The following is a 23,726-nucleotide window of genomic DNA, read 5'->3' as shown; positions in this document are numbered from 1 at the left end:
CTGAATCTTAAATAGTAACAACTGGCTGCCCCCACTTTGTCCTGCACTACAATGTGAAGTCTGTTGTGCAGCAGAGAAACAGAAATGCATCTGGAATTTTTCCCATTGAGATTGATATGAATCTCGTTAATAGCAGCTTTGTGATCTATCTGTAACTGTTTTTCCGCGAGTGAAATTATTCTGATAGTAATGTTGTTATTCTTTTTGTGTACATTCTACAAATGCACGTCTGGTGGCTGTACCTAGGAAATGGCACTTAAAGCTACATTATCCTCTTTCATCTGTTAAAGGAAGAAGGCTTATTCTCTGGTTGGATGAATGATGCTGCTTTGACTTCTTGGCAAGCTTGATAATCACATAACTATTCCTTGAACAACTTCCTACAAGAAGGAGCATGACAAGCTAAATTGTTTAGGCCTTAGGAATTTGTGCAATGGAGAACATTTCCACTCTCACTGTTGTGTAAGTTAGGATGTCCATCTGCTGAATGGTGCAAGCCATGTTGTGGATTCCAGCCAAAAAACATTGTCCAGTTTCAAGGTGCTTGGGGAGATCTATGCTTGTCCAGCATCTCCTATGCCTGCCCAACACCTCCTATGCTTTCAGTCCCTTCTTGTTTCCATTGCAAATTTTATTCTTATTTCTAATTCACATCTTCCTGTGTTCTCAAATGAACTGCAGACCTGATTTGATGTGGTCATTGCTATGCCAGTTTTTCACATGAAATCCACATTGTGATAACTTAAAAAAGATCTTGTGAAAATAACTGACAAAAAAATTGAAAGAAACATCTGTATAATTGTCTTTGAGCATCAATTTGTGGTGTGCAGAGAAGATTCACTTCTTGTATTTGTTTCTTTGCATTTAATTATCTGCCTGTCTTGTGTGCTATAGGCAGCTGTTGGAGCAATAGCTTCTGCAGACATTTTTTCCTTCACTTTTACTGTTTTCTTCTCATTTCCTGTTGGTGTGTGAAAGCAAGCTTGTCCCTTGCCTGCATTTTCATTGGGGAAACCTTCTCTGGATCACCTTAAAGTCAGTGTAGAGAGTTGCACTGATGAGAATTGTAACCAAATAGTTAGTAATGAGTCAGAACAGAAAATTCATGCAGTTAAAAAATAATGGATTCTTTTTATTCCTCCTCAGGTTTCTGAGCATTTATTAGTTATTGAGGTCTCATTTCCAACTATAAGACTAGAAAAATATTTTTTAATTTACTGTGGGATTTTTTTAACATGAAGGCTGAGATTCTCCCAGGAGTGTGATATGAGGAACTGTGTCCTGTAGAACTTTTCAGAATATTGCCCTGCACGTAAGAAAAGCAGAAGAGCTCACAGGACTTCTGTTAATGCCATGTGTATTTCACAACAGACTAATGTTTTCCATATTGTGTTAATAGGAATGTTTTGCCTGGCTTCTAAAATGGCACTGGTCATTCCAGAAGTGTATGAGCCTTGAAAAAATTAAAGACTATTTTCACTCAGATCAACCCATCTGTTTCAGTTACAATTATTGAAACACTGACATTTCTTGTACCAGCATCCTCATTTCAGTAAGACTTACGCAGGGAACTTTTGCCCCAAGTGATTTTTGACCTGGATAAGAGCAATGGGCCAAAAGTGAAGGAACATTAGGCAATTAATTATGAAATCCAGTCTTCTGCCTATGCAGACACCAAATCATATAACCCCTTTCATAAAATGACCACGCTTCACATCAAGTAATCTGTTTTGTGCTTTCCTGTCTCCATTAGCTTCCATAACAAAGCTGTTCTGGATTTTTTTTAAACATTGATGACATTATTTTTGTCTTTAGCTAGTTGTATCAGGATCGAGTCACACTCATTTTGTGCTTAGTTGTTCATTAGCTTCAACAGCTCTTTCCCTTCTGTGCCACGTCCCCTATGCTGTACATCAGCAGAGCAGTCACATCTGTTCTGTGCTTGGCTGTGCTGAACAATATGTGCATTTTTGGCTTAGCTGATGGTGGAAGGCTATTTTTCATCACTGTCCTGTTCCTTACATATATACCAATTTCTTTACGGCTTTGAGTGTTCCAGGCTCCTTTTGCAGTGATATAATTACTTGTACAAAGGCCTCTCAAAATTTTATTCTAAAATTTTTATCTTAAAATTACTATTCCCTCCAGTGATTTGAAATCTGAAGATTGGTCTGATACAGTAGGATAACCTCAAGATAGGCATATACATTAAATAATGTGGTAGGAGAAAATTAGATCAGAGGCTTTTGAAACAGAGAAGTGCAATTTGTTGTGCTTCACCATAAGATTGCTGGCAGCTCAGGACAGTCAGACATGGCCAGTGGTGGCAAGAATGAGCAGTGAGTGGCAATGAGAGGGATTAACTTCTCTCTGCAAGTAGGATGAGAACATTAGGTTGGCTTTATAAAAGTAATGTGCAGTCACTACATTTAACAGACTGGTTAATTAGTGTGATGAAAGACACTAACTGGGACGGGAACTGTGCCCATCCTCTGCAGTCTTCTGGAATGTGTTAGATCTTCACCAGAAAAAAAGACACCCCCAGATATCCTGTCTTTTGGGAGTGCAGCGTTGCACAGCAGCAGACCTTACATGACTGCTCTCCAGTTGGAGTTCATTAGAAAGCACAATCCCATTCCTGTTCCAGCAGAATATTAACAGGGATATAATTCTACTAAAGTCTGGCCAACTGGCAGAGTTGCTGGCTGGCATCTTCTATAGGAGCTAACTCTTTCTTTTTGGGAGAAGTATTGGACCTTTCACCTTCCCTCTTCATCTCGTTTTTTGTTTGCACAGAAGGCTTTGGAAACCTAGGCAGTAATTGCAGTCTGCTTTCACTCACCTTCATCATGTTTCCAAATACTACATAATCTCATCTATTTGGCTCAGTGCTCTCTCAGAGTTCTTGAACCCCCCCACCTGGCTTTTTGTAGGAAAAATGAGCTGTAATTCAATCTTGAATCATTGACAATAACACACAAGAAACAAGCTATGACATTGAAATGATGTTAGAAGACTGGTTTTTAAACTAACAGAACCTTGTGTTGTTGAGAAGTTAGCTTTTCACCCTTGCATAATTGTGTTTTGGTATTAGAAAGTTTTGTGAAGAATGACAAATTTTGCATGTTGTCTTATAAGCTGCTCCATGAGGCAGGTCAGGACAAAGTTTCTGCCTGGTCTGAATTCTATAGTTTTGGGTTTGTTTTTTTTTTTTTTCCAAGAGGAAGCCAACCTTTAAACCAAGCATCTTGTTATTTTTGTGCATGCATGTGTGTTTTTTGTCTGAAATGTTTGGAGAATCAGTAGGAAAATGTGAGGATTTGATCAGAGCAGGTAAACTGATTTCTTTTTGTCTTTAATATTTAGTTTATCTCAAAACTTTTCCAGTCCCCATGACTAATTGCATTATATAGGTAAGCTGCTTGGGACACTTTGTTGGACTTTATGCATGTCAGAACACAGTCAGTGAGCAGGAGGGACTGAGCCAATATTAAGTAATTCTTTGATTTTGTGCCTTGGTGGTGCCATAAGCCCAAGACATTAATGACTGCAGAAAGGTTAAACTTTACGTGTCTTCCTGTTTATCACAAAGGTGCGGGGTACAAACAGAAAGCACTCTTGGCAGGCAGCAGGCTGGAAAATTCATGTGCTGCTTATCTACAGTGATTGTACTGAAATTTGATTACCATATATGAAGAGAAATACTTAAGAAGTGCAAGAAGTCTGAAGGGCAGCTCTTGATTCCCAGCTACAGCAGACTGTAGCTTGGCCACCTGGTCACCTTCTAGCAATATTAGCCCAGTATGAAAGTGGTTTTAAATTAAACAGATCCGTGCAGAGCTTCAAAAGATCATCTATTTGCATTTCCCTCTTAAAAGTAGGCACAGCTGTGGCTAACTGGTGTTTAATAGATACAAATTTGTTAAAAATAATACAGTCAAATCAGAAACCAGTGTAGTTGACCCGAGTTCTCTAACTCATGTCCAGACAGTAGATTTCAATGTATAATAATCCCAAGCAAAAGAAACTTTTTTTTTTAATGATTAAATTTTCTTTGCTGCATTTTAGGACCGGTGTTACTACTTATCTTTACTAGGGATATAGTGATTCTGTCTTTATCTTTTGCAACAGCCTTGTAATATTTAATGGCTTATCATGTCCTCTTCCATTTTTTTCTAGTCTAAACAAAGTAATTTTTTTTTTAGCTTTCCTCGGGCATCATGTTTTCTTGACCTTAGATCTTTTTCAGAGTCTCCTATGGTCTTTTTTCAGTTTGTTCATGTTTTTCACATGAGGCCCAGAATTGGACATGGTTCTTGAGTTGATTCTTTCTGGTCTTGAATAAAGTAGAGTATTTAACAGGTATTACAGCTGTAATAGTTACATTTTTCATTCACGATAGGATGTTTATCTTTCCTGCAAGAGTGTAACAATGTTCTTTGTGTGAACCACAGCACAGAGGATGGGGGCCTTTCAAGATACATCTTGAAGCAGCTGGTGCAGTTCTAAAATAAAGCAATGAGCAGGCAATGAGAAAAGGTCTGCAGTGATGAGTTTAAACAACCTACGAGGTGATGGAGAGCAGAGGGCAAGAAGGCTGGAGATGTTCCAGAGTGCCTCAAAGGTCCAGAGCAACCATTCCCAGGGAAGTAGGGAGGGATAACTCCTACGTGGTCTCAGGGTTTTGGTTCAGTTGATTTTACCTGCCCTTTGCTTGTGGAATAAAGATTGTTCAAAGTCACCTTTTTGGAGTGGTGGTGACATTTACTGCAGAGCACTGTTGTACTGCTGTGTAATTCGGTGGTGCCAGTGTGGGAATGACCAAGAATCCGAGACCTTTGCAGCCTGAAAGAGGCAGCTGCAGGTACACCCAAGGGTCTTTAGGCGCAGAGAGAAGAGGAGAAGATGGGTGGCTCACACTCTTGCAAAAGAGCAAGCTGTTGTCAAATGGCACTGCTGACTGCTCTGACAAACCATTCCTCAGTGCGAAGTTGGCTTTATTATATTATTTTATTTTAGAGTTCTGCAGTTTGTTAAGATCAAGTTAATTTTTGGCCTGATGTCTGCTGTTAAAGATACTCTGGCAGTCATCTTTTCTTTTGGGAGGGGGGCTCGTTTGCTGATATAGGAAAAGTAGTATGTTGGTTGTAGGATGGGGTTAATCCTTATTAATGCAGTTTCTTTAAATTTTCAGCTCCTTGAGGAATCTTTGAGCTGCTTGGATTTTTGACAGAGGATTAATGTCAATAAGAAATGTAAAATATGAATGTCACAAACCTCCTCATTCCTATGCTATCACACCATGCTGCTCCCCAGAGAAGGGAGGCAAGGGAGACAGCATACATCTAGGTCTCAGTAAGGAAAAAGGAAAAGGTTAGTTTAGATTTTCTTTCTCTATAAATGCCTGTGTCAGTGTTAATGATTCAGCACTCAAGGGCTTCAGTTTGTATTTAATTAATAACATGGGTAGATTTTGTGCCTTCTGTCTAACTGTGAATGTTTTTGATCATCAGCAAACAGAAGTCATGCCAGAACAAATAAATAATTTATTTGCGTGGTTTAAAAAAAGAGAAAAAAGCTGTTCCTGCCCTTTTACAAATGCAGTGTTCAGGTTCTGCACAGCATTAGGTTCAAGCACTGTTTGGGCTTTTTTCTTTCAGCTTTCAGTTTTCCAGCACTACTGATTCTCCTTAATTAAAGAATAAACAAAAGTGCAGGTCAGCTTGGGAGGATGTTTAAGAAAAGGGAATATCTGAAGTATAAGCTCACAGGGGAGCTTAGTGGCTGTCAGTCTGCCTTTCCTTAGTGTTGTGGCTCCTTAGAAATGTGGTGCCATCATCTCCTTTACTCGTTCAAGAGCTTGACCTTTTCTTCGTCCCTCCTTGTTAAAGCCAAAGACACACAAATCAGTTTATTTGTTTTACTTTCTCTCAGGTGTAGCTTGTTCTCTTCTATGCATTTATGTATTAATTGCCTGGAAAGGAGCAGGTAAGGAGCAGATTTTAGTCAAGAATCAATGTCTGAAATTGTCCCATAGCTACTTTGCATAGCAGCTGCAAGATACTTGGGGAAGTTCATGCTGCTTATGCTGAGTACCTCAGTGCTCATCAAACAGGAGTAGCTGTGGTCTCAGTATCAGGGACAAAATGGAATGGCCAAAAAACTTGGCTGGGGAGCTTCTGGCAGGCTAGCTCAGCCTTCAGAAATTATTTGGGGTCACAACTCCTCAGGGGGGAAGAAATGGAAATGCAATGTTTTGTCACATAAGCCAGAGTCCCCTAGGCACAAGTATATATCACGTTTTTGTGTGATTATAGATTCCTGTTTAAGAACAGTTTCTGGCAGAACACTTGCTTCCTTTCGCTGTGCATGGTGACAAATTGCTAGAGATTTTACTAATGTCTTTGTATGAGGAATTCCAACCTGAGAACTGGGAGAGATTTGTTTTGTACCTCACAATTATCATATCAAGCATTTAGTCCATTTAGATGTCACTTGTGTTTTAGCAGGGTATGCCATCCAAACTAGAGATTGTAGATGACTGGCATTTCTCTCTCAATTTACACAGGTCATAAGTGTGTGACACAAGCAGCCAAATTCCTCAACTCTTCAGGCTGTCACCTGCAATAAGATTGCATTATGTCTATTCTAGAATTTGGGGGAGGAGTAGAGAGGAAGTGTTTAAAATTTAAATCTGAAAAAACAAATCTTTCACTTTCTGTGCCGTTTTCTGAAGGAGCACAGACCTGTTTTGGGTCTGGAGCTGTGGTTGCTGGTGAAGCCAACTTGCCTTTAGACAGCTGTGACAGGCGAAATGCAGTGTCCCATACCAAACTGCTCGGTACACGCAGAGCTTTAACATCATTCGGAAACATTTCCTTTTTCTGTTTGACAAACTCCCATGCATTCCTTGGAATGGATTTTAGGTGCTCTGCAGAGAGCATTCCCATGGCCTGTTCGAGGCAAATCCCGATATTTCCTGAAGGTCCTGGAATATGCCAGATGCAGTTCAGAGCTGAGACAGAACAGCCATGCTCCTGGAGAGTCTGGCAGACAGCATTTCCCTGTCACTGCTGGACATCAGTCCTGGCTTGCTCTGATTTATTGAGGTGGCAAAGCGCTTGCAGCATTCATAATTTCTTAATATTTCCAAAACGGAATTACTTTCAAGATTTATGGGAGCAAAATATCCTCTAACTTGCTCCCTTTCTGCCATAGAGATATAATATTTCCCCAAAACTGTTCTTCCTCCTTCTGAAATGAAGCAAAAGTACGAGTTGAAAGTGTGTTTCCCTGGCCTTGTATACAGGAATATGAAATATTACCAAATAATAATAGCTAGTCTAAGGCTATTGTGTTTTGTGCTAGAAAAATCCCTACATTTACTTGTAGCAAATACATTAAAAGGCCAATGATAATTTCACTCTTTCTTTGGCATCACTTTGGTGCCCTGATTGTCACGTGGAGAAGCAATGCCATAGAGTATTAGATCAGGCATGCCTTGAGCTTCACCTGATTTTTAGAACTCTCCTGAGGTCCAGAGAGTCTTAGGAGAATCTGACTTCCCTCCTGGTTTTACCAGGCGCCTTGTAAATGGGAATCTGCATTAGGGAGAGGCACTCCTTACTCTACATCAGACTACTGTAAATTGTCTTTTCTGGTGTATTACTTGCAAACAGGCCAGAGCAGGCCAGTTATTTGCATATATAAATAACACCAGCTTTTGAGCTAGGGCCGACCTTACAGCCTGTACCTTTTTTCTCGTGCAGTGCTTTTGAACAGATGAACTGAGCTGGCAAAGATTTTATTTACACTGCACCTCTTGAATCCTCTTGTTTCTTGAGAAGAGAATAAAACCCACTCATATATGCGTTTTCTGAAGCATCCAAGTTTTCCTGGAGACTGCATGTCACAGCAGCAACCAGAGAGCTTGGTGACCTTACAAAGCAGCCCCAAGGTGCTGGTGAGCCCCAGGCACTGCTGTCATCCCTCCCTGCATGGGGAGCATGGGGACCACTCTGTGGGACCTGGTTTCTGCTGAGAGTTCAAGGGGTGGCTGAAAAGGAAGGGCTGTGAACATCTATGCTGTAGGCCTTCAGTTTATAAAAACTCTTGCGTTGCATGACAGTCCTGCAAAGATTCCTCCTGTTAATGTTGGAAGGAGGTGGAGATAAGTCCCCAGAGACACTCCAGGGAAACATAATAATTATATTTTAGTGCACCAATATGAGTGAGAAAACATGGAACTAATTTTTCAGGTTATTGAAGTTTTTAAGATATTTTCAGAGTAAATGTGTTACAGTTAATACTGTATTGTTCTTTATTTGTTTTTAAATAGGCTTGTGGGGTGTTTTTACTTAAAAGCTTCAGAAGCTCTAATATATCTAACATACCTCCCCCACCTTTTCCCAGATAAAGTTATATATATGCTTTTGTATTCTCATCTCTGGAAAAACATTCCTTTCCTTCTAGATCAGCCATGTCATCTGTGCATCTTGTTTTTATGGTTATAGATGATCTTATTAAAGATTGCATGAGTGGATATGAAGCAGTATGCATGGGTGAATCTGAGTCTTCTTGTTTTGTTAAATTATCTTGGTCTCTTTCCCCTTTCCATAGATTTCTGCATCTGTGATTTACTGAGCATCTCTGATAGGACTTCACTTTGATCAGTTTATAATTTAGATTTCATTCCATCCTTTCCTCACTGTGCTGCTATTTGAAATTGTTGCTCTGTACCTGTCTGTGGCATAGTGTAGATGAGTTTATCCTAAACCAGGTAGTTCAAGCCCTGAGTTTATCTGACTGCTGTAAGAGTTGCATGCTGAGTACAGAAACAGCCTGAAGGGAGAGCTAAACCTGTGGGTTACATCTGCCCTTCTCCCATGTGTAGGTTGGCCAAGCTGGATCTATTTCAGGGGCAGGTACCTTGCTCTGTAGCAGAGGTATTTTTTTCTGACTCTGAACATGTAATACATGCCTTTTCATGATGGGATTGATTTTGATCCAGAACATCTCTGATACTATTTTGATATGATTGAATAAACAGATTTCTAATAGTATTAGCATACTTTCTAGTACACTTGATATGCTCAGAAATGGTCCCATATGGAAGTTAATGTTTCTATATTTGCTAATTGTTTCCTTTTCTCTGGCCACTGTAGTAATCATTTCTAGAAGACAAATTTTTACTAGCTGCTGTTTCTGTGTGTTGAGGGTATAATTAGGATAATGTATTTCCATAATGACATGTTTAAGAAGGACTAGGTCTCCCTTTTGTAAGGGATTCTGGGTAGATCATAACTGTTTGGTTTGGCAGGGACCTCTTTTGAATCATTTATATGTTAATGAATGCAGAAGAAGACACTGAATTTCCATTTCCTTTCTCTGTAAACGACAAGCTGCTTCATGATCTCCTGAACTGTTTTTTGTCTTGCCTGTGTGGTGATAGCTGCTGTGTATGTGCACAAGTGAGGCCAAGCAAACTCCTCACACACTCACACTGCACATACACTGGCTTGGGCTCACAAAGCTGGAAGTTAAACTGCCTAAACCCTGCTTGCTATTTGCAATTTATTATAGCTAAATTAATAGCCAAACAGTACTGAGGCAGTTCTAAATTGTTGAGTGGAAGTGATTCCTAGGTTCACAACCTGAGTGATTTGAGTGTCCCTGTGGCACAAATTCTGGCAGGTTTGTTTCACTGCAGTCATCTTTGGGTAAAAGTAAAATCTTTCACAGTACTCTGTTGCCAGTGACAATGTAGAATCAGCACTTAGGTATGGATTCTCTCAACGTTCCTGCAGAAGTTTATCCTTCCTAGTTCAGGAGTTAATTTCTTTCTTGTTTTGGTTTTCTCAGGTTCTCGAAGCCGGCACCAATGTTCTTGGATGATTCCTTCAGGAAATGGGCACGTATCAGGGACTTTGTACCCCCCTTTGGAATTAAAGGACAAGGTATGAGAAAACTGCAGCTGTTCGAGAAGAAGGTGGTTCTGCAGATGCTTGCCCTATTTTCTTTTCTGTTTTGAAAACTCAGGCGGTTCTTTGGGTTCAGTTTATTTCCCCTGTTTGAGAGAAATGTTGTATATGTAGTTTTCAGAAATGCAGAAGGGTTTTTACAGCTGGACCGTGGACCTTGGAGGCTGGTCTTAGGGAAGATGGTTTAGTACATGTGGAGAGTCAGTGCAACAATGGCAATTTAGGCCAACAACCACATTCTAGAAGAAGCATTTTGACATTGACTGCCAGAGAACCTTGTAGCAGCTTTGCTGACAGCAGCAGAGAGTTCAAACTGGTTTGAAGTACGTTTAAGTCAGTAATTCTCTAAAGAGCAAGAAAGATGCCTTGGGTTTAACCACTGATACAAATCTTCATTTTCTTCTCATAGAATTTTATAGTTGGGCTATTTATTTACTTATGTGATAAGTAAGAAAAGTATGTTCAGTTGCTTTGATGATAATTTTAATATCCCTGTCCTCCAGCTGGAGCGAGGTAGCAGGAGCTGTGTCTCAGGTGTGCTGTGGGAAAGCAGGAGTGGTGAGTGGTGGATGAGATGGGAGCCAGTAGCCCACCCAGATGATCTGTTTTGGGGTGACAAGCTCCTACCTGTCCCACATGTTCTATCATAGCCTCTCTGTCTGAGTGGTGGTGGAGCAGAAGGCTTGTGCTCACTGCAGTGATTTGCTGCAGACTATCTGAGGTTCTGTGTATTTAAGAAGGTTTTGTGGCATTGCATCAACCTGGAAGATTTTTTTTTCCACTGACAAACTCAAGATTACAGATAATCCTGTAGGAATTGAAATACCTGGTGGAGAAAGAACTGCAGCAGCAGAAAGCTTGACTCAGTGTCTCTCTCTGGAATCAAGTGTGGTAGTTGTCGGAACAATGTCTGATCAAATCAAAGGCTCTACTGACAAATTGTTTTTGGCTTGCATCAGTTCCTTTCTTTGTTTTGTCCATTCCTTGTCCAGTCAGTCTTTTGAAGCTCAATAGGAAGCTAATTACTGTCCTCTAAATCAGCCAGCAGAGTTTGCAGCAAAGAACTAACAGTGGCAGCACAAGTGGGAGGCTTCTGTGACTGGAGGAGGGCTTGTCCCCTTCTAACCAGCACACAAGGTGTACAAAGCCAGGGCAAGGTGCCTGGCCAGGGTGGAGGTGGGATTTGTAGGTTACATGTGATGTCAACTAGCCCGAATAAAATTCATTCCATTAAACTGAATCCAAATGGAGAAATTCACCAAAAGAGAATGACAGAATGGCTCTGGCAGCCTTCTCTCTGGGTTTGTTGCCAGCTTGTATCACCACTGCAATGTTATGTAAATCTGGTGTTTTATATTGGATTTCCTCAGTTAAAAAGAGAAATGAGAAATTGCCATTATTTAAATGGCTGTGAGCTGAATCCATGGGATGGAAACTGTTGAATAGGTTATTTTTTTAACACCCTCCTGGGATTGAATTTTGTGCCAAGTTTCAGTCTGGAGCAAGTTCTGTATGTGGGAGGGTTGAATTATAAATCTGTGTAGCCCCGGATTTCTAATGGCCGTGCTGACAGGCTGTGAGTCCTAGGGATGCGAATGGTGCCCTTTCATGTTACACATCACTTGGAATTCTTGCATCAGTCTTTTCTGGCTGACCCATGGGATGCATTTGGGCCCAGACGACTGATTGGGTGATGGGATCAGCACCTCATTAGGGCTTTCAGTCAGGGCAATCTAATAATATCCAAACAAATGATCCAGGCAGGCAGCGTGGAGCTCAGTCCCGTGCTGGTGAAAGGTGAAGTCTCTCAGAGCTGGGATGTGCATGGGAAATGGAGTGGTCAGGGTGACTGAGAAAGTGTAGAGAGATGTGGCTGTGTTAAAACACAGACAGGGCAGGAGCTCTGCTCTGTGTGTTAGGCAGCCCCCTGACACTGTCAGCTGGGATTTCCGATGTGCATCACGCTGGGAAAGGTGGTTGGTGTTTATAGACACCGATGGCAGCTGAGGTGGTAATGGGAAGACCTTGTTGAGAACTGTGCTGAATATCACCTGCTGGTTTTAAGTCACTGTGATCTATTCCAAGTGCAAAATGGCCTTTTGTTTGTTTGGGTCTTTTTGGGTTTGCGCTTTCTGTATCACAGCTACAGGATTGAGCTCGCTTTCAGTAATGCTGTATGTTCCAAGGAACTTCTAGAAACTAATCTGTGGTAGCTTAAAAGGGCTACAGTTACGAAATCAAGGGATTCTTAGCAGCTTGGAAGCTAATCCACCATTTCTGCTTTTTCTTGTTGAAGTTTCTGTTCTTACCTAAATTTTGCTTTGCTTCGTCTCTGAAAAAAAGCTGAATGAAGTCCTTTTTTATCCATCACTTTGTGTTTACTGGTCCAAGAAAGGACAGTTCCAAGATTGCAAGAATGAGTCTTGCAATATTTAGAGAAAAGCAACTTTTAAAGAGTATTGTCTACTGCACTGCATTAATTTGGAATAACACGTCTCTATAAATTACATGTGAAAGAGTAGAAATGGATCAGAAGTTTTCAGGACAGGACTACTGCTCTTTAAAGTATATCATATCAAGGAGAAGGCAGTATGCTGATCATTTAGACACAGTCCATCAGAGATTTTCATTTTCTTCTATGAGAATCTGATTGTAAAGACAGTTCTCCTATCTCCAGATGCTTAAAAGTACTCAGTACAACATAGAAAGTTTAACAGCATTTCTTTGTGAAAGATTTCTTGCTTGTTCACTCCAGTGGTTATTTTCTGATTTGGCCATTAGCCCAGACAGGGAGGTTTTACGGACAAAGTGCTCCATTCTTGGCAAGAGCATTTGTATGTAGAAGCCGTCAAGGTGAATATGGTCCTGAATATGAAAGTTTTTAGACTCTCCCTGAATGCTGCTGGTTGTGAAATTGATCTGTTGCAGTAGGAATACTGCACATCCTGTGTCAGATGGGAAAGTGCTGCTATTGTCAATTAACAGTCCTAGTGATGTTGCATGCCATGAAAGAGGCACAGAATAAGCAGGTGGCAACCGTGCTGCTTTGTGAGCAGGGCTTTCTGAGATGAGGCATGTGGTACAAAGTCTTGTGCAAACTCTCTTTGAGCAGTGGTTCTGAGAGTCCTCGTCTAGGTATTAGAAATAGATGAAGGGGAACTTAAGAGCAGCTGTTGTACCTTTTTCTTAACCTGTCTTAAATGGGCGGAGTTTTAGTGTCTGTTGTAGTTGTTGACTTTCACCAAGGATTGGTCCTAATTACATGATCACAATGCCCAGCAACCTGGGACAAAAGCAGAGGTGAGAGCTGTCAGAGTGTTGGAGCTGATCCAGCAGGTTGAAGACGTTGTTGTATTCATCGTAGGTGTCTGTAGCCCTTGTGAAAACTCTGACTTCCTCTGTGTGCAGAGAATAGAAGGAATAACAGATATGAAGAGGTGTGATTATGTTTTGACACCATAAGTGGTCACTGCCAGTATCTATTTGGCCATTCATGTAACAGTGGGTCTAGGTTTTGCCCAGTGACTTCTGCAGCTGGCTGTGAGCCTATAAGTTTATATTTCAGAATCTGGATCGAGATTTTCTAAATTAGGAATGGCCATGTTGGCAAACAGGCCAGTGTCATGTTTCACCACACTTACTTTTACAAACTGAGATTGTCTGCCACATCAAACTTGTTGTCTCCTACTGTGGGACTTGACAGAATCTGGAAACGGGATGGGCCACTCTAAGTGCTTGGAAACGATGACTCTGTCTCTATTAATAAATAAAGTGGTTGTCCTGTGGTCGTGAATGTTGTTGAGCTCATTGTTCAAACAGATTAACTCCCTGCCCCCCACAAAAATAGAGTGGCTATGTCCAGGCTTCCTATCATGAAAGGTCACTGGCCTGTATTAGCCTGTGAATGCGTGAGAATTGTAGAGGAGGATGTTTGTTGGCCCTGGTGAGCACATCTGGGACTGTGCTAACACTTTAATAATATGGATTTGAGTAGGACCGTGCTGGCCCATGCCCTGCTGCCACTTTGTTTACTGGTGTGTTCATAATCAAAGTGAGGAACACTATTAAATTGATCAACTTTCAGAGTTGTCAAGAAGATCAAACTGTAACAAGATGTTGGAACTCTAAAAGTTTCAAATGTCAAGGGTTCCTGTAGGGGACAGCCCCAGCTGCCCAGCACCCTCCTGTGTCCCAGGCTATTGTTTTGGCATTAACTAGAATGTTGGAGTGCCTCCCATGTTTCACCATTTGCAAGGGCACAATTTGCTTGTAGGAGTTCTTTCCCAGCACCCACCAAGTCTGTTGTAACTTTTTTCAGTGAAGAGCAGGGAGACTGCAGCAATCTTGGGCTCTTAAAGGAGTCACGTGGAGTTTTTTTAATCTAAATTGAAATATCTTCTTTTGGATTTGCACCCTTTTCTAGCAGTGCTTCTATTAGTGTAATTAATGGAGGTATGAATATGCCCATGCTGTCCACACAGCTGCTGGGATTCTCTAGCATGTGCACTGCTCTCAGGGTTAAATTTGTCAATGAATAAGCAATGGAAAAATTGTTTATAGTGTTAGTAAGATTATTAATCCCAGAGGGCCTCCTCTCCAAATTTACCTCTGTAGCTAAAGCAAAAGGAAAGAGTTATTTGGAGAAGGGCAACAAACAAGACTGGAGAAATACCTGACTATTAATAGAATTTCTCAGTACATGTGGTTTGAAGAATATAAAAGGCTTTCATAAGAAAGAGTAGCTAGTATCTGGCATCCTCTCTGTGTAATGAGGACGGGAGAGTTGCTGCAGATTTTTCTTGAGCTTAAGTGAAAACATATGGCACAGCATACACTAAAAAACGAAACAGACATGATCAATGTAATATCTCTTCCATGCATTTAGTCAGTAATTGTGTAACTGCTTTGCAGTAATTATAGGTCTTCACTTCCCCATTTGTTCCTGCTCAGTTGTTTTGAGCAGAGAGGTTGCTTTGTTGGCCCTGAATCAGTTTATCTTTGAAGGTGATAGTTATTTCTTAGGGTGTGATTCTGTGGTCACCATCTCAGAATTTCCCTCCCATCAAGACACTAGGAAGCAATTTCTTCCCCATGGTGATAAGAGAATATTAAGAACATATTTGAAATGTTACAGTTTTATCAAATGTAGTATGAACTACTGGCCAGGAGACTTTGTATTTTCACTTGGTACTGGAGGGATGTCTGGAACTGGTGACACATTCAGTGACAAAGGAATTAAGGCTTTATCCAGACCACCAATGCTAATGGATGTATTGTGCAATGATTAACTGTTCTTGTACTTGGTTTTATTTGGATATTTTCTTTTGTGTCAGGGCTCCTGGGAAAAGCCATGGTTCAGTGCTGCTCAGCAGTTGTTCAGTAGTCTCATGGGGCAGAGGCCATTCATCTTCAGTGAAAATGTTGAGTTTTCAGGCCTGCAAAAGTCAGCATATCGCAATGTTATTGGGAGAAAATATCCTCTCTTTTCAGGCATGCTCCTTTCTTGCATAGCTTTTTCTTTTACATTGGCTTTCTTGGCATGAACAATACTTAATCTCTGAGAAAACATATTCAGTTGGACATGATAATTAAAATTTATAGCTGATTCAAGGAAAAAACCCGTTAGAAAAGTAGGGCTTTTCTAACACAATCTTCTCAATCTTTGTAGAGACTGAAGTACCACATGCAGACACCTTGCCTACATTTGACTAGGTCTGAAAGAGGCGTTTTCTGCTCCAACTTTATCCTCGTTTTGTTAGTGGTACAGATGATTTTCCTACTGTAAGCATTCTTTCATTCTTCATGTCTTATTCCTCTAACAAAAAAGCAGAAGCACAACCATGTATAGCCATTAGTTCTGTTCAGAATAGTTATTAACAAGATTGTTGTTTCTTCCTGAGTTGGAGGCACGTTTCTGAACTAGATTCCACTAGAATTTTGCATTTGACCAAAATTGGTAATAGTTTCCATTATCACGTGGGAATATAGATATATAAATGTTGATGTTTCCCCAGGGAATTTAGCTGATTTTATGGCCTAAAGAAATGAAATGAGTGGCTTGAAGGGGAAAAAAAGTTGGAAGTTTCTGAAGAGGTAGAGGGTCGATTTTCATTACTGAATAAAACTTCTAAAGGGAAGTTATGTTGTGAATTTTGACGTTAAATCCCTTCTCATTCTTGAGCTCTCATGATAAAAGTACAACAGTACAGTCCCTTATTTCAGTCGAAACTGATGCTTTTGCTGTGCATAAAGAACTGCTCCCAGTTCACTGAGAAGCGAGATGCAAACCTTAAGTTTGCAGTTAATTGGATGACTCCATATTGGAGTTCTTCACAGAAGTCTTGAATTACAATAGAAACATGGATATAATATTATTCTTCTACCTCCTGAAGAGAAGAGCAGATCTTTTCTGACTATTATGTTTTGAAGTGCATCTATTAATGCTCCTGCAAGGGTCAGAAGAATTAGGAATCACTGCAGTAATTACTGAGTTTTTTGGCCTTGAAGATATTGTCTTGCCACCTGTGAAGGGTCATCAAAAAAGTAGAGCCCTCTATAACAACTGTATTTATTTTCCTGCTTGTCTTTAACCAGCACACTGTGAATCTTTCAAGGACTGTTTCTATTTAGCGTGAATTTGCCTCTTTCTACAGACTTTATTGCTTCCTGTGCATTGAACTTCAGTTTAGATCAAAATTGTTAATGCATGGTTATTGCAAAATGTTTTTGCATAATTGTTTTTTAAATTAATGTTCCAACTTTTCAAGCCCTGGGATTATGTTGGGAACTAAGCTTGTATTCTAAAAAACAAACTCTTGGTTGTGAAGAAAAACTTGGGAAAAAAAAAATCCCCAAAGGCTCCAAAACAACGCTGTAAATGAAGCGTCCAAATGTTATGTATCTTATTTATATCTTTTTATAAAAAAAGGCCTTAAGGGCTTTAATGGAGCTTACATTTAATGCATGCCGGGTTCTTCTAAAATTGCTAGGGAGGATAGCATGCACATTCAGTCTTTTTTTTCTTTTGTTTTGTGTCTAGGCAACAGCCTCTTGTCTTAATGCCGTTAAAAATCATCAATGGAGATCTTGTGAGGAGTGGCAATTTTAAGTTCTGTTGTTAGTGAAGTCTATCTCCAGTAAACCACCTAAATCTGGTACAGCTAGTGGCCTCAAGAAACCACTCTCTTGTATTTACACACGAGTTTTGATCTGGGGACAGATTCCTCAGTTTGTAGTTAGCTGTTTTTGAGAGCCAGTTCACATGTTTGCAATGCACTGCTAAATGCTGGAATTCTTCATAGCTGCTTTTTCCTGCATTGACCTCCTCAAGTTAGCTAATTAATAAGAAAAAGAAGTGGTGCAGGGAATATCACACATTGTGATACCTATTGTAACCATTGGATTCCCAGCTTCACAAAGGTACAAATAATGGTGACTGTCTACAGCTGGACGTGATGTTTCTGGGAAAGAGAATAGAACATGTGGTGACACTTGGCTCCATGGCCTTGTGCTGGGCACCAGGGTGGCAAATCACAGGCTGAGTCACATTGGAAGGGACCAAACTGGGTCATCTGATCCAACCTTCCTGCTCAAGCAGGATCATCTCAAATCACATTGCACAGGATTGTGTCCAGATGGTTCTGAGATATCCTCAATGAGGCAGATCCCACACCCATTCTGGACAGCCTGTCCCAGTGCTCAGTCACCTGCATAGGGAAGAAATTCTTCCTTATATTCAGATGGAACTTCCTGTGCATCATTTTCTGCCTGTTTCCTCTTATGCCATTGCTTGGCACCACTGAGCTGAACCTGGCTCTGACACCCCCTTCAGATACTGACAGATATTGATTAGGTTCCTTCTCAGTTTTCTCTTTTCATCTCTGAACAGGCCCAGCTCCCTCAGTTTCCTCATAAGGGAGATGCACCAGTGCCTTCATCATCTTTGTTGTCCTTCACTGGACTCGGTCCAGGAGCTCTGTATTTTCTGTCATGAGGATCCCAGAACTGGACACAGCACTCCAGATGCAGCCTCACTAGGGCTGAGTGGAAGAATCACCTCCCTTGACCTGCTGTAAAGATCATTCCTCAAGAAGTGTAAAAATTTTTCTGTTAAAGGTCATTCCTCAAGCTCCCATATGGAGCAAGACCTTAAGGTAAAAAAATGCTGAAGGAGGAATTTTATACAGAGCTGAACTTTTGGGTAGTGTATTGAAAAGTGTATGCACTGGCTTGTGCTAAGAACTTGTTTGTAAATACTGTGATTTGTTTAATCCATAGCATTGGTAGTGTTTAGTTTACTCTCCCCACAAAGCTGACACACACGTGGCATTCTGTTATCATGGGACAGGGACCCATGTGCAGAATCTCCTGGCAGACTTGACAGAATGTCAACCAACCTCACTCGAGTCAGTCTATTCCCAAAAGCTGGAGTTGATGCCCAGGATCCTGCAGAAGTGCTGGCTGGAGGGGTGGCAGCTGGGTGACCACCTGTGGAGATGGGCACTGGCCACAGCTCCCAGGGCAAGCACACAGCACTGCAGCAGCATGCTGTTCCCTGACCCTGAGGCAGGGTATTCACACACTTACTGCTGGCAGTAGGGGCATGTGAGCTAGCTGGGTTTTGAGGAAGGTGGCTGGTGTACACAATTTTAAAAATTACAGCCTCTTGGCCACTTAGGAGTGCACAAACATCCCAATTTACCTACTTTCAAGGCAGGCAGAAGGTAGACTCTGCAAGATGCCTGCAGTAAGCCCTGAGGACTGGAAAGGCCTCCCATCTTTTTTGGTGATTCAAGCAAGAAGTTTCTGCATTAGAAACAACAATTTTAAGTGTTGTTGACATGTGAAGGTCTCCTCCATTCCTTCACATAAATAACAGAGAAAAGGGCTAGAATTGAGACTTAGACTGATTCTCACTGTGTGGTCACTGTCTGCCTAATTTCTAACTATTTAGTTTTTCCAAATGTCTGAAAATTTCAGGGTCAACCTGAAGTCAGTATGTACTTTTGTTCAGAGAAATCATTCGGTACTGAGCTGGCTTTTGAATCTTCTGATGTTATAAGGCAAAGTTGATAGAATATGTCAAGATAACTCAGGATTCTTAGATAAATGTAGTTCACTCCTCCTCTAGATGGGAGAAAAATGTGCGGAGGCTTCTTGCTTTGTTTTTATAGTAAAAGTGCATGCATAGTGGTTGATAGATGAATGGGTTAAATAATCTCCCACTCTCCCCAATGATCTAAATTCTCGATGATGAAAAAAAAAACACCAACAAAAAAAACCCAGGCTATGGCTGTGGAAAACTGCAGTAGATTGCTTGCCCTGCTGATGTGTGTTCATGGAGACAACTTGGCCTTTCTTTTGTCCTTGCAAAATTTCTTTCAGTCCTTGACTTCCAGGCAGTGGCTGTGCACAAATCTTGTTATTTGAACCAGGAAAGAATTTTTCTTTTTAGTATTCGTTACATGTACTTGCACCCATTATTTTCATTCAGTACATCGGTGTATAAGGCAGACTGTGTTCATCACCCCTTCTGTTTCCTACCCTGGAAAGAGGATGTCTCATCAATTGACTTTACATAATGCACCTGCTTTCCTGGTGCCAAATTTCCTTTAGTCACAGCCTGGAGGTGAGCCCTGCTTTGTGTCCTGCAGGTCACTGATATCTGTGATAGTAATCTTTGCAGTGGTGATTGCAGGTGATTGTCCACCTTGCCCCAGCTGTATTAAAAGATCCTGCTAGTGGTTCCTTATTGTTCCTTATTGCTTTGTGGTCTTGTGCAAGGTTACAGATCAGCCACAGCAGCATCTGGTGATCCTTCAAACCCTTCCCCAGGAAAATACAGAAAATAAAGTAACTCCTTCTGGAGGAGGTCTCGTCTTTCCATCCTAGTGCCAGCATCAAGGTGCAAGTGCCCACCTTAGCAACAGTGTAGTAGAATTCCAGCTCAACCAGAGAGATATCTAGTTCCTGTCCCCTGCCCCAGCCATTAGCTTTTCCTGGCTTGTAGCTGCTGCTCCTGGCTTCCAAAAAGAGGGCTAGACCATATGAACTTGGTGCCACCTTCATTCCTGCTTGGATGAACACTTGACAGTGCAGTACTTTGTCTTTTATTGAGCTTCATTCAGCAGTTTTGAATAATAACACAGATTTGTGCAACTTCCAAACTTTTTGGATGTCATGTATTGTTGGACTCTGGGGTCTGCTGAAGAGCTATCTCCCATTTGTCCATTCATAATCTGTACTGAATGCTCAGTATTGTTGCTTGTTTTGTTTTTGTTTGGGAAGCACCTCCATTCCAAATGCTGCCATATCCACTCCTAAAGTAGTTTTATTTCATTCCTGAGCATTCACTAAGAAGGCATTGCTAATTATCTGGCAAGATGAGCAAACCAGAGTAATTTGAGTGCATCACTCAACTGTGTTCTTTTAATGCTCTCTCTAAAATGGTCTATCGGATGGTGTCCAAGTAGTGCAGAGTGTAACTTGTGGGTGGTAGAGCAAACCTGGCATAACAAAAGCTTGGTAGATGGGCAGCCCTTGACATGCAATCCTTTGATCTCTTCTCTGAGAATGAGGGAAAACAACATCAGTAAAGTATGCTGCCCGGCAAAAGCCAAGGTGTGAAGCAGGCCAAGGAGAGGACTGTGGCATGATGCCATTAGAGGTCACAGCAACCTACTGCTGTTACAGCAGATTTAGGAAAATAGCGTTCCTGTTGGAGGGAAAGCCTGCTGCCTATGCATCAGAAGAAATTCTTCAGATGAAGGAAAAATAAACACCACTATTTTGTTATCAAAGTTGCTTTTAGCCTTATAAATTGCCTCGTGCCTTATTCCAGTCCAAACCACGACTTGAAAGTAATCACACTCCCCAGCTTGTAATGGTTGGCAGACGCTGTCAGTGCTGCCAGTCAAAAACTTCCCCAGATCTCCAAGTAATTGTCAGAGTTTTCTGCTTATCACCTTCATGTGTCTGGCCAGCTTGTTGTCAGATTCAAAGCTCTCTGGTTCGTGGGCTGCCTTGAGCTCCTGTGTTTATCCCACACGTTGGTCCTGTTGCTGCTGAGGAAGGACGCAGTGGAGAGGAAGAGAATTCTTTATGTGAAAGGGTCTCCCCTAACTGTGCCAATTGCTGTAATTAGTGTCTATCAGGAAAGCTGTTTGAGTTTGAGGTGAAAAATCACTTGTTGTCAGTTTTCTTAATGTTTCTGTACCATTTTTAGTCTTTTGTAAATAAATAAGACCTATTTGTTCATTTTGACTGGTGTTTCCTAAGAACTGTTGAACTAGTTGACTGATATATTTAAGGATATTAGAGTTATTTGCAATCTCCCAAGCAAAGATGGAAGGGGATTAATTGTTCACAATCTTTTCCAGTAAAAATTAAGCTCAGAGAAGCCATATTCAAAATTGCAAAGAGAAGTGACTCAATGTCTGTATGGATCGAGGAAGATTCTGAGCTCATGGAATAGAAATCATTGCAGGTTATCAGATACAAAGAAACTATATGAAATCCCTGATATGAAAACAGTTTAATAACAGAAGAGAATTACAGGGAAATGTGTTTGGTTTGGTTTTGTTCTCTTCTTAGGCATCTGCTTAAGACCACAGTTAGAGTCAGGATTTGGAGGCAGATGGACTTTTTGTCAAACCAAGTACAGACATTCTGAGGTTATTGGTACAGTTTTAAATACAGACTAGCCAGAGCCTTGCTGCTTCTTGGCCCTGGTTGGGCCATGGTAAAGGAGTTTGGACCTCTCTGGGGAAGAGAGGTGGAAAAATTAGGGACAAATGATAAAATCTAGAGGGAAGCAGACTCCAATGTTTCCATAGCCAACAGATTATTTATATGTAATCATTGTGCTTCTGCAATTTAATGCATTTAATTTGTGTGTGTGCCTATGCTTGCATAACTTACATCATCTGTAGCATTCACAGGGTATCAATGTAGGCTGTGTTTCCATGGTCATTTCTTTTTGCAATTATGGTGATATAATTGAAGAAAGACAGGTTGGGGAACCTAAACTGAAAGTAACCTGCAGAATAAAAAGCATCTGTTTTAACCTGGTTCTGTTCCTGCATCCAGTTCACCACTCAGCCACATAAAAGCTTTTCTGAAGGCAAGCGGTGACTGTGATGCTGGCCTTTTTGAGTCGGAAATGTTTGTGAAACTGCCATCTCAGGGCAGTGGATATGAAATCACTGCTATAAAATGTACAGTGCTTGTTCCCTGTGTCACTCTCTGTGCAAGGCAGTTACGCACTGCGTCAGAATTTGGCACCCAACATGTCTTTGCAGGCTGTGTGTGAAGGTCATTGTCCAGAGAAAATAGGAATATTCAACTTAGTGTTCATTCCTAATGAGAACCTTTCAGTTCCTTCAAGTAACTGCTTCAGATGCTTTATACCACATTGTTTCTCATTTCCATTAGAAGTGAGAACTTGTTCCTAATGTCTTCTTCCTTTCTCCCCAGATAATCTGATCAAAGCCATCCTGTCAGCAACCAAAGATTATCGACTAACTCCAGCTCTTGACCGGTAAGATGAAACCTTCAGAACAGAAGGAGTAGAAGTGATTCTTTTCCATATGTCCTAAATAAATTTTGTTAGACATCTTTTGCCAGAAATTATTGCCAATACTTTTGGATGTGGATGAGTAAATCAGGAGTTGAAAACTGAGTCCTCTTTATAGTAAATCTGTAGACTCTGGGGACCTCTGTTAAGTCAAATAAGTAGAAAAAAGTATTTAGTTTTTGACCATTTTCTAATCTTTTGTTTCATATGTTGTTAAACGACATTCCTTTGCCCCATTTTCAACTAAGTAAATAGCAGGTTTGCACTAAACACTTTGCTCTTTTCCAGCCTTTCTTACAAAGAAACAGGATCACAAGAAACTTTAGAAGGAAAGAAGGGACTGGCTTATTTCAACAATGTTTTTCAATAATACCTCACTCTCAAAGTAGGAATGTTTGGTTGTGTTGGCCAAGCCTGTGCTAGGATGAACAGGATAGCAATCTCCTGAGTCCTGTGCTGTTTGAATTGATGCCTCTAGAAGAAGCTCCTTTGATTCTTCAGTTCTGTTGTAGAGGTTGTTTCTGAAACTCACTGACATGTTTACAAGCAGCATCCCAATGATAGTCCTTCAGTTCTTCCTGTCCTTGCTTTTCTGTCATTCCTTCCATTTGTCCTGCAGGTTTGGTTTAGTGCCACTTCCTGGATTAGGGGTAGTTTTTTTCAGAAGCTGTCAGAGGTTTTTACTCTGGGATATGAGCTCTTTTCAAAGTCCTGATAATACTTCTTTCCAGTAGTACTTGACCCAGGCTGACAACACAGTTCCTGCTTTCTAAACACATGTGTTTTATTTCCTGGCCCAGCTCACCTTATACCCACTATTCATGACAAAATTCATAAGTTTTTCCAGCCTTTCCGTAGGTCTCTGCATCTCTCATGCTGATTTTAGAGCTTGCCTGCTGTAGTTGGGAGTTACTCTCTGTGTGAAAGCTTATTCTTGCACAGTCTATGTGTTAATTTAGGTTTCTTTGAAGTTTGCCTTGGCTCACAGCAGTGCCCGATAGGGTTAGTCTCCAGACTTTGGAGTAATTTGAGAAATTATGTCCAGAAGGTAAAACCATTTTACAAATTACCTTCTTAGAGATTTTGCACACAACTGAGTCTCATCCATCTGGGGTTTATCTCAGTTCTGGCTGGAGAGTTAAGATTTTAATCTGTTGAAAAATCCACATATA

The 23,726-nt window shown here is 40.8% G+C and overlaps 1 protein-coding gene across 11 annotated transcripts in view; it reads left to right on the top strand.

The window, feature by feature from the left end:
- Positions 1-23,726, top strand: part of ST3GAL3 (ST3 beta-galactoside alpha-2,3-sialyltransferase 3) — a 182,585-nt gene that overhangs the window by 101,697 nt on the left and 57,162 nt on the right. For all 11 annotated transcript variants that reach the window (XM_088169774.1, XM_088169775.1, XM_088169776.1 and 8 more), the window contains 2 exons: positions 9,862-9,956; positions 22,455-22,518. In XM_088169774.1, coding sequence (XP_088025900.1) covers positions 9,862-9,956; positions 22,455-22,518 — 159 coding nt within the window. The remainder of the gene's footprint in view (positions 1-9,861; positions 9,957-22,454; positions 22,519-23,726) is intronic.

The sequence above is a fragment of the Sturnus vulgaris genome, chromosome 9, assembly GCF_052056855.1.
Source record: "Sturnus vulgaris isolate bStuVul1 chromosome 9, bStuVul1.hap1, whole genome shotgun sequence".
Classification (NCBI taxonomy): domain Eukaryota; kingdom Metazoa; phylum Chordata; class Aves; order Passeriformes; family Sturnidae; genus Sturnus; species Sturnus vulgaris.
Note: the sequence above shows the minus strand (reverse complement) of the source record. Positions and strands in the feature narration are given on the sequence as shown.